General features: G+C 48.0%; 8 protein-coding genes and 2 non-coding genes across 12 annotated transcripts; 5 read left to right on the top strand and 5 right to left on the bottom strand.

The window, feature by feature from the left end:
• Positions 1-151: 151 nt before the first annotated feature.
• Positions 152-1,159, top strand: FOXG_13144 (uncharacterized protein; the record flags this gene model as incomplete). The annotated part of the gene is made up of 3 exons (XM_018393097.1): positions 152-164; positions 219-659; positions 711-1,159. The coding sequence occupies 3 exons, from the start codon at positions 152-154 to the stop codon at positions 1,157-1,159; spliced, it is 903 nt and encodes a 300-aa protein (XP_018252298.1).
• Positions 1,160-1,660: 501 nt separating this feature from the next.
• FOXG_13143 (uncharacterized protein) lies at positions 1,661-2,999 on the top strand. The gene is made up of 2 exons (XM_018393096.1): positions 1,661-2,187; positions 2,239-2,999. The coding sequence occupies exons 1-2, from the start codon at positions 1,821-1,823 to the stop codon at positions 2,871-2,873; spliced, it is 1,002 nt and encodes a 333-aa protein (XP_018252297.1). The 5' UTR covers positions 1,661-1,820; the 3' UTR covers positions 2,874-2,999.
• A 334-nt stretch (positions 3,000-3,333) lies between these two features.
• On the top strand, positions 3,334-4,577 carry FOXG_13142 (uncharacterized protein; the record flags this gene model as incomplete). The annotated part of the gene is made up of 1 exon (XM_018393095.1): positions 3,334-4,577. One exon carries the CDS (start codon positions 3,334-3,336, stop codon positions 4,486-4,488), a length of 1,155 nt encoding a protein of 384 aa, XP_018252296.1. The 3' UTR covers positions 4,489-4,577.
• A 73-nt stretch (positions 4,578-4,650) lies between these two features.
• Positions 4,651-6,854, bottom strand: FOXG_21090 (uncharacterized protein; the record flags this gene model as incomplete). Its single annotated transcript, XM_018401434.1, has 2 exons — positions 4,651-5,169; positions 5,892-6,854. 2 exons carry the CDS (start codon positions 6,852-6,854, stop codon positions 4,651-4,653), a joined length of 1,482 nt encoding a protein of 493 aa, XP_018252295.1.
• Positions 6,855-7,039: 185 nt separating this feature from the next.
• FOXG_13139 (uncharacterized protein) lies at positions 7,040-7,929 on the bottom strand. Its single transcript, XM_018393094.1, has one exon. It carries the CDS (start codon positions 7,783-7,785, stop codon positions 7,063-7,065), a length of 723 nt encoding a protein of 240 aa, XP_018252294.1. The 5' UTR covers positions 7,786-7,929; the 3' UTR covers positions 7,040-7,062.
• A 499-nt stretch (positions 7,930-8,428) lies between these two features.
• On the top strand, positions 8,429-11,078 carry FOXG_13138 (cytochrome P450, family 51 (sterol 14-demethylase)). 3 transcript variants are annotated; one of them, XM_018393092.1, is made up of 5 exons: positions 8,430-8,919; positions 8,972-10,036; positions 10,086-10,212; positions 10,268-10,580; positions 10,631-11,078. In XM_018393092.1, exons 1-3 carry the CDS (start codon positions 8,497-8,499, stop codon positions 10,152-10,154), a joined length of 1,557 nt encoding a protein of 518 aa, XP_018252292.1. In that variant the 5' UTR covers positions 8,430-8,496; the 3' UTR covers positions 10,155-10,212; positions 10,268-10,580; positions 10,631-11,078. The 3 variants fall into 3 exon arrangements, with proteins under 3 accessions (XP_018252291.1, XP_018252292.1, XP_018252293.1); XM_018393093.1 differs by having other exon boundaries at positions 8,458-8,919; positions 10,328-10,580; XM_018393091.1 differs by having other exon boundaries at positions 8,429-8,919; positions 10,086-10,580.
• On the bottom strand, positions 10,342-10,457 carry FOXG_21089. Its single transcript, XR_001936417.1, has one exon. It is a non-coding gene; the product is annotated as a 5S ribosomal RNA (ribosomal RNA).
• Positions 10,660-10,731, bottom strand: FOXG_21088. Its single transcript has one exon. It is a non-coding gene; the product is annotated as a tRNA-Arg (tRNA).
• FOXG_13137 (uncharacterized protein) lies at positions 10,982-12,357 on the bottom strand. Its single transcript, XM_018393090.1, has 3 exons — positions 12,245-12,357; positions 11,861-12,185; positions 10,982-11,798 (listed from the first exon to the last, which is right to left on the bottom strand). Exons 2-3 carry the CDS (start codon positions 11,997-11,999, stop codon positions 11,062-11,064), a joined length of 876 nt encoding a protein of 291 aa, XP_018252290.1. The 5' UTR covers positions 12,000-12,185; positions 12,245-12,357; the 3' UTR covers positions 10,982-11,061.
• Positions 12,358-12,452: 95 nt separating this feature from the next.
• On the top strand, positions 12,453-13,649 carry FOXG_13136 (uncharacterized protein; the record flags this gene model as incomplete). The annotated part of the gene is made up of 5 exons (XM_018393089.1): positions 12,453-12,605; positions 12,656-12,704; positions 12,758-12,972; positions 13,029-13,320; positions 13,376-13,649. Exons 1-5 carry the CDS (start codon positions 12,515-12,517, stop codon positions 13,647-13,649), a joined length of 921 nt encoding a protein of 306 aa, XP_018252289.1. The 5' UTR covers positions 12,453-12,514.
• Positions 13,650-13,957: the final 308 nt, after the last annotated feature.

Raw genomic sequence — 13,957 nt, 5'->3', positions numbered from 1 at the left:
GAGCACTAGGGTGGAAACGCTCACTTTAATCGACAAGATTATCAGCCAACGTACCAGCATTGTCGGTCGCAATACCACGACAACTACCATCAGAACAACTTTCACGAAGCTGGCTACAGTCAAGGCAAGCCCTGAGGCCACGATAGCTACCATGACGGTTACCAGTACATAGCATAATTCATACCTTTCTGTTTATTCCTGCTGACGGTGTATCAAAGTCCCAACTTTGGTTAACCAAACGGAAACCACGACGAAGACGAAGACGAACAGGAATACCATCACAACCACCAGCCTTTTCGATGTGACGATCTCAAGAAAGCCAGGCTTTACGGCGATTGGTGATTCGAAGGAAATGGTACCCCCTGACGGAAAGGCGAAAACTTCAAAGATCGGCAAAGACGCTCGCCTGTTTTCACAACGTCTGGGAGTGTACTGTACTGAAGATATGCCGATAAAGAAGACTGTGACCTCCACCAGCTTCAGAGTACAGACTCAAAACGCCACCAAGCAGTCTACCAAGACACACATATTGACTTGCAGGACAACCATTGTGAAGACCCAGTATCCTTCGGGCCTTGACACCACCGTGACCACCACAGTTCGTCCTATCGAGACGGTATTTGTCAGCGCGACGAGAACTAGAATCGTTAACGAGACGGGTAAGCATCATTCCATATTTTGACTTGCTACATGAGCTAACGTGCTCATAGTCACCCTCGAGAAACAAATACCCCGAAACACCCACTACCACGTCTGCTCTAAGCCCGGCAAAAACATCCTCAGCTGGGCGCCCGACAGGCGCATGATCAAGGAATGGACCCACCAAGACCACGAGGTAAACCCAACTGAAGTAACAGTCGGCGATTATATCTCCTGTTGCAACGAGTGCATGAAGCGGCCATACTGCCAAATCAGCTTCTTCGGCAAGCCACCCGACGCAACCAAAGATGTACCGGAGTCCTGCTACATGTACATCACGCAAAACAGGAACCAGTGCCTCGACGGGGCGCAGCCGGTGTATGCAAAATATATCGGTGACGGTAAGCAGGCGCAGCTGATGGGCTTCAATAGCTGGGAAGCGCCTTATTATACTTTCAGCAACGGGCCGTGCGGGCAGTTGAAGTATGGAGGGCAGCTTCCGTTGGTTTGGTGGAGGTAATGAAAGGTGATCTCAAAGACGCTATGCGTGTTCACCGAGATTCGGGTAGTGCGAAAATCATAGACGATTTCTGGATCCCGTTCCAACGACGGGGTTTACTTCGTTGAATTGAGCAAGATTGGCTGGGCACCGAAAATCAAAGGTTCTAACTTTAAGTCCTTGAGTGTCGAATTTGTGTACAAGAATACGTTCTATATCGGTGTTTAACTTCGAACAGACCTGGTATATCTTGAAAGTCCGTAAAATGAATTTTCGGATATCCGTAGCACTGGGGAGATGGGGGGTAGTCAGCAATCACAAGCTTGTCATGACGCACTAAAATCTCGGTAAACGCCAAGAAGACCGAAAGGATTCTCCCGCAGCCAATCAAGCGAAGCTGACATTTCTGACGGCATTCCCCAGGCGCTAAACTCTTTGTGCTTACGCTGTTCGTCGGATATCCGATTCCCGCGAAAAGGGCTGATTTTACGATAATAATTGTCAGATATGACAATGACGAGTGCAGGTTGAGGTGGTATTAAAGTGAGGGGTATCATCGTCGAAATGAATCTCATCATCAACATTCTCATCAACATTCAGCATCTACAACTATACTCAACACTAAACTTCATCATTTACATCCACCAATATCTATTCCCATCTGTAATTACAATCATCCAAAATGGTCGCAATCAACACCATCAAGAAATCCAACCAATCAACCCTCCCCGAATCTCTCCCCAAGAATCTCACAGCTGTTTTCCTCGGCGCCACATCCGGTATTGGTCGCAGCACAATTAAGCAGCTCGCCATCGCTACAGATAGCAAATCGCCGACTATTTACATCGTCGGTCGAAGCACTTCAGCCGCTACACCACTTATCGCAGAACTCCGACAGAGCAACCCATCCGCCACAATTGAGTTTATTGAACGCGATGTTTCTCTTGTCAAAGAAGCCGATGCTGCTATGAAGGAGATTGCGAAGCGAGAGACTAAGATTGACATTTTGTTCATGTCTGTTGGATTCATGTCTTTTGAGGGCCGAAAAGGTAAAAACTCCTCTTGATCAATTACAATGGTCTTTTACTAATATTTCTTAGAAACCAAGGAAAAGCTAGAACCCTCTTTGACGACCCGCTTCTACAGCCGTGTCCGTGCCATCGAAGTCCTCCTCCCTCTTCTCAACAACAGCGAAAACCCTCATGTCGTCAACATTCTCGCCGGTGGCCAAGAAGGTCCTCTCATCGAAGATGATCTCGACCTCTCCAAACCAGGTAACTTTGGTGTCGCTTCGGCAGCTCAACAAGCAGCCACCATGCTCACTCTCATCCTCGAGCGCTTCGCCAAGGAGAACCCTAAGATCAGCTTCGTACACGCATTTCCCGGTCTGACAGCTACACCCCTTCTCTCTCGTGGTTCAAGTGGCATTATCGGATTTCTTCTCCAGTGGATTGTTACGCCGCTTGGAGGGCTGTTCTTTGCTAGTCCTGATGATGTTGGTGCGAGGGCATTGTTCTATGCGACTAATGCGAGATATACCGTTGAGGAGACTGCGGAGGCGGCGACACCGATTCCCGAGGGATTGAGTAAGGCAGCTCGATCTGCCGGTGGTGTCTTTTTGGTTGATAATAAGAGCGAAGCTGCGGATAATGAGAAGGTTTTGGTTGGGTTGAGGGAGAAGATGGCTGATAAGGTCCGAGCTCATGTCGACTCAATCTTTGAGAGAGTGATTTAGGAAGAGTGAGAAGAGGTTCATGACGGAAAAGAATCATTGGGAGTAACGGAGTTGAGACCATATTGAGGGCGCAATTTTATTGAAACTTATCTACTTAGCAATAATAACAGCACTGATTTTTACAAGCCTTCTTTGCATACATCTGAGCAATAAGGTTCTAAAATTAGCGAGCGATTCAACTTCGAATGAACTCAATTTGGTTTGTGAAGCATTGCTAAAGAATATGGCAGCACTTGAGATTGTCGCTCTTCGGGTCCGGGGGCCCGTGGAGTTGCATCCGAAAATCCATGGTGGCGCGGGAGAGTGACATGCATCCTAACTGGCCGTGGCCCGAATTAGCCCTGCCTCTGTTAGAGCGGGAGTCTCGGCCCCGCGGGGGACCTAATCACTATGAATCATCAAGGCGATTACCCTAAAAGAGCCTAGTCCCATTCCTTTGACTCACGTCCATCGACCAATCATGTTGATGCAATGGGCAGATGCACTTCAGATCTGGAATCTCAAACTGAATGGCCAGTTCTATAAAGATTGCATGCCCTACCCACCTCATTCTGTCACTATCATACAATCAACAAGCATATTTGCAAGACTTAAGCTTCAGAAAAGCATCGATTTGACCTTGAACACGCGACTACTCAGTCTCATGCTAGGAGCAACAACCACCACTACTGCAACAACCACGACCACTTCAATGATCCTACCGTTCTCTGAGGAAACCAGCCCTTTGACACCATACATCATGTCTATCAACAACTCTCCTGATCCGGCACCTCAATCATTCACCCCAGGCCAATGCCTCTTTTGTCCCTCTGTCTACCCGACACTAGCCGAAAGCATCCTTCACATGCAAAGTGCACACGGTCTCTTCATTCCCTATCAGCAGCACCTCTTGGTTGATCTCGAAACGTTATTCAGATATCTCCATCTGGTTATCTATGAATACCGAGAATGTATTTACTGCGGGACAAGTAGAACAACCGTTCAGGCTGTACAGCAGCACATGATGGGTAAAGGCCATTGCAAGTTCGACGTGTCGGATGGATCAGAATTTGCCGATTTTTACGACTTTTCACAGACGTCTGTTGATCCAGACGAGGATGGCCTCAGCGAAGATGACGAGGAGGAGTTTGAGAGCTCAGAAGTTGAACCCGATCGAAAGCCGGTGCAGGTTGATCGCGATTCCATCCGTCTACCGTCCGGGCGGCTCATCTCCAAAAAGTCATCAGCACAAGTTGAGCCATCAGTTTCCCAGATGCGCGAGCGCAAGCGGACTTCTAGGTCTCAGCTCGAGTACTCTTCTGTCGAAGTCGATGAGGAAGTTCCTATGCACGAGGAACATGTACCAGATACTTCGGATACAAGGCTGTTATCGAGACGAGAAAGACGGCAGAAAGCTACGGTTACATACCAACTCGCAAACATGAGTGCAGGCGACCGCAGCGCTTTGATGCACCTGTCTGCATCTGAGCAACGTTCATTGATCGCAACTCAGCACAGATTTACGGAAAAGGTTCAGAAGGAGGAGAGTCGGAGACAGCGCAGGATTGATCGCAAGGGGAACAAGAACCTCTACGCTTATTGGCATACGGAAACTCCAGTGTATCAATGTGGATAGAAATTCCAAGAGAACAGAGATTCACCATCTCTAATTTTCGAGCCTCAAACATCCAAGATAGTGAATAAAGTTTATAAAGAAAATCTGCAATTAAACTCAAAGTATGCACAATAATTGTCTCTCATTATTGAAGTGATGCTCTGACGACATCGCAGGATGAGCCTATAGGCATACGCCGCTAAACCCGTTGCCACCTGCGAGGTTACAAGCTGGGGTACCAAAACGAGCAGAATGACAGCAGACTTGCTGAAAGTTGCTGGTGTTGCACGGCGTGCCGGGGCCACCGCAAGTTGGTCCTGTAATCTTGGTCGTAGTCGTGGCGGAGATCGTCTCGGCGGTTGTAGTTTCGGGCTTTGTCGTTGTTTCCATCGTGGTGGTACTAAGTTCGGCAGTGGAGGTAGTAGTGGTAATGAATTCAGTAGTTGACTCAGTCGTAGAGGTTGTCGCGTCGCTGGTGGTAGAGGATTCGAAGACGCTGGATGTTGTTGATGGAACGATGATGGTGCTGTTGCCAAGGATGATGCTGCTGGTGAACGAGGCGGGCGAAGTCGTGGTGAGGTCTTGAGAAGACTGGGGCTTGCATGGCGAGGCGGTAGTGAAAAAGAGGGAGAGGGAGAGGACTGCCGCTTTGGAAAAGGTGTTAGATGAATACATCTTGCGGACCTGGATCGTAGCGAATGACTGGAGGAAATGGTGAATCAGGTTCAAAAGAGACAGACCAGGGCCGAGGGGTTATATAGGAGAACCTGCAATAGATAGCCCTGACTTGTTGATTCATCGGCACACGATGCCGGTAAGATGCGTTAGTGGCATTCAACAGTGGCTAGTCCCCGTATTCCCACCAAGCCATCTAGTCTTGAAGCACCAAGAAATCGATAGTTTAATCGGGAGGTTAAATTTCTAGACTATCCGGGAACAGGGCACGGCAACATCTTTCTGATTCCTATTAACAGAAACTCTGAGGACGAATAACTAGCAAGCACGAAGGGTTTCCGCATTTTCAGCCCTAAGATATTTCGCATCTACTCTGGATCTTCAGGGAATCATTCTTTCACCATCGGCTACCTAGTTGCAAACGAAAAAAGAGCTAATACTTGTATTCACGCATTTTGATGTTAATCGTAATGGCATTCTTTATCCTCTATATAGTCAAGTTACCTTCCCAAGATTTATACAAGCGACCATAAATACTCCGCCACAGGATCCTTCCATAGCAAAACACAATCTGTCTCATTCATCACCGGTGTAAACGGCGGCTGCGAAAATAGCGCACGAGTCTCATAACCTTTCATCGTGAAAATGCTTCCTGGCCCGCTAACAAGAGACGGAAACAACACCATAAGAACCGGCAACATGATCAGCATAAACATGCAGAAAAAAGTAAGCATAGCGGCCAATACTACAAGAAGAGCTGGAATCATGGCCCAGAGACTTTTGCTGACTGCTTCAAAGCCTGGGCCGTTGTATACATGCGGTAGCGTGAAGAATACCGCTAAGAATACTGCAACAAAGAGGTAGAAAATCGGCATCGAGATTTGGAGCGAGAATTCTCGGGCAAACTCGGCGTAGATCCCTTCGTAAAACTCATATAGGAAGTCAAGTGGTATAGATTCGCCTTTGTATGTTGATGACAAAACGCATGCTAGCCACGTCGTAGCTGATGTAGTTGATCCGATATCTGAAGCGTAGAGGATCTGATACCAGCTCGGACAACGGCGGGAATCACCGCGACAGAAAATAATTGCGGGATCTGTTTTGAACTCTGGAATATACAACGTTTCCGGTGCTTGTCCAAAGCCGGGAAATTTGAGAAGGAGGGCAAGAGATAGGATGGAGACGGCGGCGCCGCCAGCGGATAGTTCAAATGTTCGATGGTCAACGACTGTAAGTGAATCCCAGCCATGTAAACTCTTTCGACGTCGGTAGAGAAATATCGTAGCTGTGAATTGGAAAAGTGTTGCAAAGATAGCTACCGCTCTTCCAAGTCTTATCCAGGCACTACCAAAGCGCGATTGCATTGTTTCCAATGAGCCAGTGGGTGTTCGACGAGGTTGCGAAGGCTTCTTTCCGAATAGCGTATTCCATCGTCGCGCGTAAGTTTCAAGATGAAGAGAAAAGGATTTTGGGGACTGAGCGACGTTTGAGACGAATGCGACGTTAATTATGATGATCCCGAGCGCTGTTTGGGCTATTACTATCAAGGGCGATAGAAGAAATAGAATTGGTTCGATGGTGTCGAGTCTTTCGTTGCGCAGGGACTGGAAATTGCAGAAGGCGACGACGGCTGTGAAATGCGCGACTATGAGTTTGACGATCATTTCTTTTTCGGTGCGCGTATCGCCATCTGGGCAAATATCTGTTTCCATCGCTGCAAACCTATCGCCAACATCAAGATTATAAAAATAAGGGTTTGTTATGAGCTGAATATGGAAAGTCGAGGCATTTATTTTAACTGGTTCCATTGCGGCTGTGCTGTAACATGCCTACAGGCAGACTGACAGGCTGAATTGTCGGCCATACAGCCAATAGAAGCTCTCTTGACAGGGATCATGGCTAGTGAGGGGTATCTTGGCATCACCGTCCAGCGCCAGCCTCACAGTCCAACGCATCCATATCTCCTCCTTGCTTGACCACATCAGATCTAGTAATGAAGCGATACTTCTCCTCATCAATAGTACCAAGAATCGACTCCGCGACTTTCGCAGGCATAAGGCCGTAGAACTCCTGAAAACTCATGATCAACGGCCTCCATCGATCAGGGTCAATCCTATTCTCATACCCCTCCATCCTCAAATCATTCCGAACATGCGTTCTCAGAATCTTAACCTCAACAGCAACCAAGAGCCCCTTCCGATCTGGAACATCCTGCATCAAATCCATACTATTCGTAACCTCTGCTTCCATCTGCACAGGACACTCCGAGATCCTTGGCGGCTGCACAAGATCAGAGGCTTCTTGGGTAAGACCTGAAGCGGCGAATTTGTCTTTGCAGTGCTTGTAGCCACGGTCTTTTTTGCCAGGTGGGACAGTTGGGGTGCCGGTGGTTTTTGCGATGGGGTTGATGTAGTGCGCCATGTCGTTGCTGGGAAGGTTGATGACGCAGTGCTTTGTGCGGAAGAGGTTGAGTGTGGTTTGGGATCCTGAGGCTAGGCCTAGGAGGCAGCGATGGCCGAGCCACCAGACTGAGGATATGGGGCCAATGTTGGCAGTGCCGTCGCCGTTGGAGGTGGTGATGAGGGCGACTGGGGTTCCCCAGTACATAATAGCAGGAGTGATGATGGAGTGCGTGCCTGTCATTTTGTCTGATAAACAGTGATGATAGTTTTAGTGAAGGTGATTGTAAGAAACAGTAGACTGAGAAGAGATAGCAATGGTTAGTTTTATTTGAGTGTCTCCGAGGTCGTCATTAAATATCTCTAGAAAAGCTCCTGTAAGTATCCATATTACTGTGGATGTAGCAAACAAAACGTATATTTGACTCTCAATGCGTTGGAAGTGGCCATATCTATAGCAACATATCTAAGAAACGGATTCTTGCTATATATATGGCCAATAAACAGTGCTGATCCGGCATGGGTCTTTGAGTCAGAGCGACCAATTTGGATTCAGTACAGTGTCTGTAATCTTTGACCCAATACCACTATCATAACATCAACTACGTGATTCTGACAATCCTTCTCTTGAAGACTATACTTCGAGCTCGAAGACAGAATTGAGAGGTTCATCCATACCATTGCGGCAGACATGCTCACGCTCACTGGCTTTATTATGTACGGACTAGCCAATCGAACCTCTCGCGACAGGGATCGTCACTAGTGCGGGGACCACTTAGCGCTGTTCTCTCAGGAACACGATCTTCTGCCGAGGGCCCCGATAAGGCTGACTCATTATCAGCTGCTCTTGGCTCAGATTGGTCCCTGATCGTTCGATAGTGCTGACCGGTAGTTTTTCCGTTGGGAAACATCTCCAAATCCTCATCCCGACACCTACACACTGAGGGGGTCATCAATGGAGGCTCTCTACAGCAATTGGCGGTCTTTTCCGCTATCATTGTCTGTCCCAATAACAGCTTTTCTCATCATCGCTATCGCGACAATCACCAACGTCATCAAGCAGCTCTGGTTCCCGAACCCTCACCGCCCTCCAGTCGTATTCCACATATTTCCACTTATCGGCAGCACAGTCCAGTATGGAATTGATCCGTATAAATTCTTCTTCGATTGTCAAGCCAAGTATGGAGATTGTTTCACGTTTATCCTGCTGGGCAAGTCGACGACTGTTTTTCTGGGGCCGAAGGGGAATGACTTCATCTTAAATGGGAAGCATGCGGATCTTAATGCAGAGGATGTGTATGGAAAACTTACGACTCCTGTTTTTGGGAAGGAGGTTGTTTATGATTGCTCTAATGCTAGATTCATGGATCAGAAGAGGGCAAGTCGAACTGCACCATGTAAAGAACGGCGTGCTAATGGTTCATCGGTAGCTTCTCAAACTTGGTCTCACAACTGACTCATTGCGATGCTACATCCCCAAATTCGTCAAAGAAGTCGAAGAATACATCGCTACTTCACCCTACTTCAAAGGATCAACTGGCATCGTCAACATCACCGAAGTAATGGCCGAGATCACAATCTACACCGCAGCAGGCTCCCTCCTCGGTAACGAAGTCCGCTCCATGTTTGACAGCACATTCGCAACCCTGTACCGCCATCTCGACGATGGCTTTCAACCTATCAACTTCGTCATGCCTGGTCTTCCCCTACCACAAAACTTCCGTCGCGATCACGCACGAAAGGTCATGGAGGAATTGTTCAGCGACATCATCCGCAAGCGTCGTGAGATTGGAAATCAAGGCGGTGAGACTGATATGGTTTGGACGCTTATGAATGCTAAATACAAGGATGGTGAGGACTTGCCGGATCATCATGCGGCGAGGATGTTGATTGCTATTCTGATGGGTGGGCAGCACAACACTGCTGCTAGTGGCGCCTGGCTACTTCTCAATCTTGCGCATAAACCGCATCTCGTTCAAGAGTTGTATGATGAGCAGCTTGAGGTTTTGGGATCACCGCAAGAGCCGTTGACGTGGGAGAATTTGCAGAAGTTGACGCTGAATGGACAGGTTATCAAGGAGACCTTGCGTCTTCACAGTCCAATCCACTCTATTCTCCGACAGGTCAAGTCACCTATGCGAGTTCCCGGCACAGACTGGGTTGTTCCGCCGTCTCATACACTCCTCGCTTCTCCCGGTACACAAGCACGATCTGAGGAATTCTTTCCTAGACCTATGGAATGGGATCCTCATCGGTGGGATAAAATTGAGTCTCTTGAGGACTCGAAGGGTAATGGGGAGACAGTTGATTATGGCTTCGGCGTGATGAACAAGTCTGTGAGCAGCCCATATCTACCCTTTGGCGCGGGACGGCATCGCTGTGTTGGAGAGAACTACGCGTATGCCCAGTTGGGCGCCATCATTGCAACGTTTGTGAGACTGCTTCATATTGAACAGCCTGATCCCAATGCACCTCTACCTGCGCCTGACTATTCGGTAAGTGCCTCTTCTGGTGTTGATGTGTTCTTACTAACCGTTGTTCTAGTCAATGTTTTCTCGGCCTATGAACCCAGCCGTCATCCGATGGACTCGTCGTAACACGGAGGCCAATTAGAACAGAAGTTGGAATTTTAGATACATATGTCACTTCATATAGCACAGTACAGAAGAAGGCAAGCCGTTTTGATTCCCTGCTGTATCGACATGTACAATGACTTCTCCAACCAGGGGCTGTGCCATAGACGGCGACGAACTCTTAAAGCAATGCCTAGCTAAAAAAGAACGCAGGGATGATGTGCAAAAACATACAACAGCGGGTATTCGCTGGTCGTCACCGAGCCAACTACTAATCCGCCCCTCACTGGCTTGTCTATAGGAGAGCAGACGGGATCCCGAATTCTCCAGTGGGTATGATCGTATGTGACAGTGCAAAGTGGAAAGCTCAGCTTTAAATGGAGGTGAAATACAGCCATGACTAAAAGATACCTGGACTGCCGGAGCTAGTCCTGTAAGATTCGCGGATAGGATATGGACCGTCTTGGTAAGTGATGGTCTTGCAATGTGATCGGCCTTTGAGCTAACTAAGTGGAGCACCATATAATCACTAGAGGGCAAAAATATGATCATGCTGGGGATCGAACCCAGAATCTTCTGATTCGTAGTCAGACGCCTTGCCATTGGGCCACACGACCGTATCCAATTGTTGAGCGTCCAGCTTCGCAACAGCCTCTCTGTGCCATGCCTATTGCCCTCCGACGATGCTCTTGCTCCTGGAACAAAAGTTGTCAAGGCTGCAGGTCAGCTTCATTATTCATTCAAAGGTTTCAGAATGCATTAATTCTAAAGATAGTTTTACTATGCAGTTCTGGTCAGGCATGATGATGCAAACAGTGTCGTATGGCGGCGTAGTTGGCTGCACTAATGCAGGGCGCTGATAGCTTCACTGCTCACATCCTATCATGATCTGACTATAGATGCGTCCCAACAGTGTTCAAGAAGCAGTCATTACAGAAATTTATATACTACTCATTATTCCACTTCAGTAACTTCTCTCCTCGACTCTGCCGCCATCTATTTGTTGTTTCTATAAGCTCAGGGCAACCTTGAAGCAGCCAACCCCATTTTCTTAGAAACCAAGGCGATGCCTCCCAGGAATTTGGCACGGAAGAATCTCCCCATACAATCAAACTTGGCTTCTCAACGTTTTCCCAATTGATCTCTGATATATCCTCACAAAGCTCGCCGTCATCCAATAACTCAGCATCCGCTGCAAGAATGACATTATCTCTGAATTTGGGGAAGGGAAATATGTCGAGCCATGGGTGATGCAACACCGTCTTCTGAACTTCTGTAGGCTCAAGTGCCCTTGGAGGATTATAATCTGCAGTAAAAGGTCCATTGAAGTTAAAAGGCGATATAGCTTCGTCGATACACATAAGCACACGGTCAAATCCCAGCAGTGTAGCATTGTTCGCAACTGCTATTGTAACGTTGAGACTGATGAGAAGTGGAAGCTGCGATATTCGAGGGGCGTTCATGGTGTAGTCCATGTACGTCTTGCACGCGATGGCAAACACCCTTTCGCTTTTATCAGGTCTCTCGTAAACTTCGCAGGTCTGACGGATGACTTCAAACATGGCGTCCGATGGACCTTGGAGAGCGACTGCTATTACTGGCATGGATTCGGCTGGTAGGCCAGCTTGACCAACAATATTGGAAGCAAGCCGGTTTTGTTCGAGTTGTTGGCGTTTTCTGAGATCTGCCAAGGGCATATTATGTAAGATGCTGCCTCCATGGTACAAGTTAGAAGGGTGCACTCACACTGCGATCTCTTGTTGAGTCGATTCTGCAGCTTTCGTCGTTGTGCAGTACTAGTAATCCCGGTCCAGTCCTCCTCAGCTTTCTTAACAAGGAGCTGTGGAGCCATTGGTTCAATGGCAATCTTTTGTGGATCGGGCATGGTGCTGTATATGCCGGGTGCTGATAGATGGCTGTATATGACTGATTATGAGAGAATTATGTGATACCTTTTGAGAATTAATGGGATGAATCAGGAGAGAAAATCGTCGGATTCTGGGGGCGTCATCACGGCATGCACGTGAATCTCCTCCGTCAGAGGCTCAGGGCGGGGATAGGCTACTCCACTCTGTCAGCAGGTTGCATTAGTGCGTCTAATAAGGGTATAGTCTCATTCAGGGAGCTGACCATTGGGTGAGCCCAGCATCCGGGTAAGTCGGTCCGATGAGGGATCGCAAGAGCTGAGGTTTGGCGATATCATCAACTCGCATAAGTCCGCATCAAGTATCTGATGGTGCTCGAGAAGTATTCTATAAGATCCAATGAAATATGCGAGCCACTAGCCCTGTAAAATCCATTTCATCACAGTCGCTGCTCACCAACACATTCGCATCGTCCAGGCAATAACATTTGACCAATCTTACAATTCTACAACCACCTACAGCCTCTGTTTTCACTATGCCTCCTTACCATATCTCGCCCCCCGTAAACTGCGATATCGACTTCAATGAAGATCAAATTGCTGGAAAAGTTGCCATAATCACCGGAGGTCAGCGTCACCGAAGTTAATGGCACGGTATAGGTTAGCTAACAGCTCAGGTGCAAGTGGTATTGGGGAGGCTTATGTACGGGCCCTACACAGCTCAGGGTGCGTGCAATTCCACATGACTCAAAAAATTCATGAAGACTCATCTGTATTAGAGCCAAGGTCGTAATCGGCGATAAAAATGCTATCGCTGCGGGGAAACTCACTTCAGAGTTGACAGGCTCAAAGTTCGTTCAATGCGACGCAACCGTTTGGGAAGATCAAGTTCGTTTGTTCAAGGAGGCTGCTCAAGTGTCCCCTTCTGGGAAGATTCACTATGTCATAGCCAACGCAGGGACGACAAAAGAAGACCAGACTTTCACTTTTGACGGTAAGAACTCCCTACCTATCGTGCCTCACCCAGCTCTCTCATACCCACTTGCGCAGGTAAAGACCAAGAACCGCAAAAGCCAGACTTGCAGGTAATCGATGTGAATCTGAAGGGAGCCCTTTATACATCGAAGCTGGCCATGCACTATTTTGTGTCACAGAATGGCACCGAAGTCAATAAGGACCAAGAAGATACCTGCTTGATCCTCATCAGTTCAGGCGCCGGTTTCCTGGATGTTCCCAGATCTCCAGAGTACAGCAGTACGAAGTGGGCGGTCCGCGGAATAATGCATGCTCTAAGAAGAACAGCATTTTACTATGGAAGCCGAGTCAATGTTATTGCACCATGGTAGACCACTCTCCATTCCGGGGCACTTGAAATCCTTGACTAATTGATTCTGCAGGTACATCCGCACGGGTATTCTCTCCAAAGACCAATTCGACCAAGTTGAGAAATCAGGCGTCGAGTTCGCGACGGCTGAAGATGCTGGTGAATGCGCGCTGAGGATCCTGTCTGACACCAGCATTAATGGAAGGACGCTCTTTGTCTGCGCGCGGAAATGGGCTCCTCGTGGATACATGGACCTGAATATCGAAGATTACCCTGAAAGTTTGATCCTGGAGATACAGGAGGATCAAATGAGAAATGCCCCAGCCGACCTTGGGCTGTTCCCATGAGACGGCCTGCAGATGTACAAAAGGTCTAGAACACCATAACGGTGTTTTCAGCCCAACGAGGGGTAGCAGTAACATGTTGAAGGTACCAAAGTCGGCTGAGCGATATCCTTCACTGATTGGTCAGAACCAAAATGCAACCCCCCATCAGAAGGTTGAGCTGAACACCAACACCAAACTATTGGCCTTTATGTTTCAGTTAGGCTTTTTAGTAACATGCAGTCGGGCGTTTTGCCGTGTCTTGGAACTGCGGCTGAAAATCGCCTCATGGAGCCTTGTGCGAACCAGAATGATAAGAAAGCCTTGAAATA

Source organism: Fusarium oxysporum, chromosome 12, assembly GCF_000149955.1.
Source record: "Fusarium oxysporum f. sp. lycopersici 4287 chromosome 12, whole genome shotgun sequence".
NCBI classification, from domain to species: Eukaryota; Fungi; Ascomycota; class Sordariomycetes; order Hypocreales; family Nectriaceae; genus Fusarium; species Fusarium oxysporum.
Note: the sequence above shows the minus strand (reverse complement) of the source record. Positions and strands in the feature narration are given on the sequence as shown.

Bases quoted from the DNA above. Each gene is read 5' to 3' on its own strand.
- FOXG_13143 (XM_018393096.1), top strand. From the start codon at position 1,821: ATGGTCGCAATCAACACCATCAAGAAATCCAACCAATCAACCCTCCCC. The intron at 2,188-2,238 runs GTAAAAACTCCT...AATATTTCTTAG, and splicing joins GTCTTTTGAGGGCCGAAAAG to AAACCAAGGAAAAGCTAGAA.
- FOXG_13139 (XM_018393094.1), bottom strand. From the start codon at position 7,785: ATGACAGGCACGCACTCCATCATCACTCCTGCTATTATGTACTGGGGA.
- FOXG_13138 (XM_018393091.1), top strand. From the start codon at position 8,497: ATGGAGGCTCTCTACAGCAATTGGCGGTCTTTTCCGCTATCATTGTCT. The intron at 8,920-8,971 runs GCAAGTCGAACT...GTTCATCGGTAG, and splicing joins GATTCATGGATCAGAAGAGG to CTTCTCAAACTTGGTCTCAC. The intron at 10,037-10,085 runs GTAAGTGCCTCT...CCGTTGTTCTAG, and splicing joins TACCTGCGCCTGACTATTCG to TCAATGTTTTCTCGGCCTAT.
- FOXG_13137 (XM_018393090.1), bottom strand. From the start codon at position 11,999: ATGCCCGATCCACAAAAGATTGCCATTGAACCAATGGCTCCACAGCTC. The intron at 11,799-11,860 runs GTGAGTGCACCC...TGCCCTTGGCAG, and splicing joins ACTCAACAAGAGATCGCAGT to ATCTCAGAAAACGCCAACAA.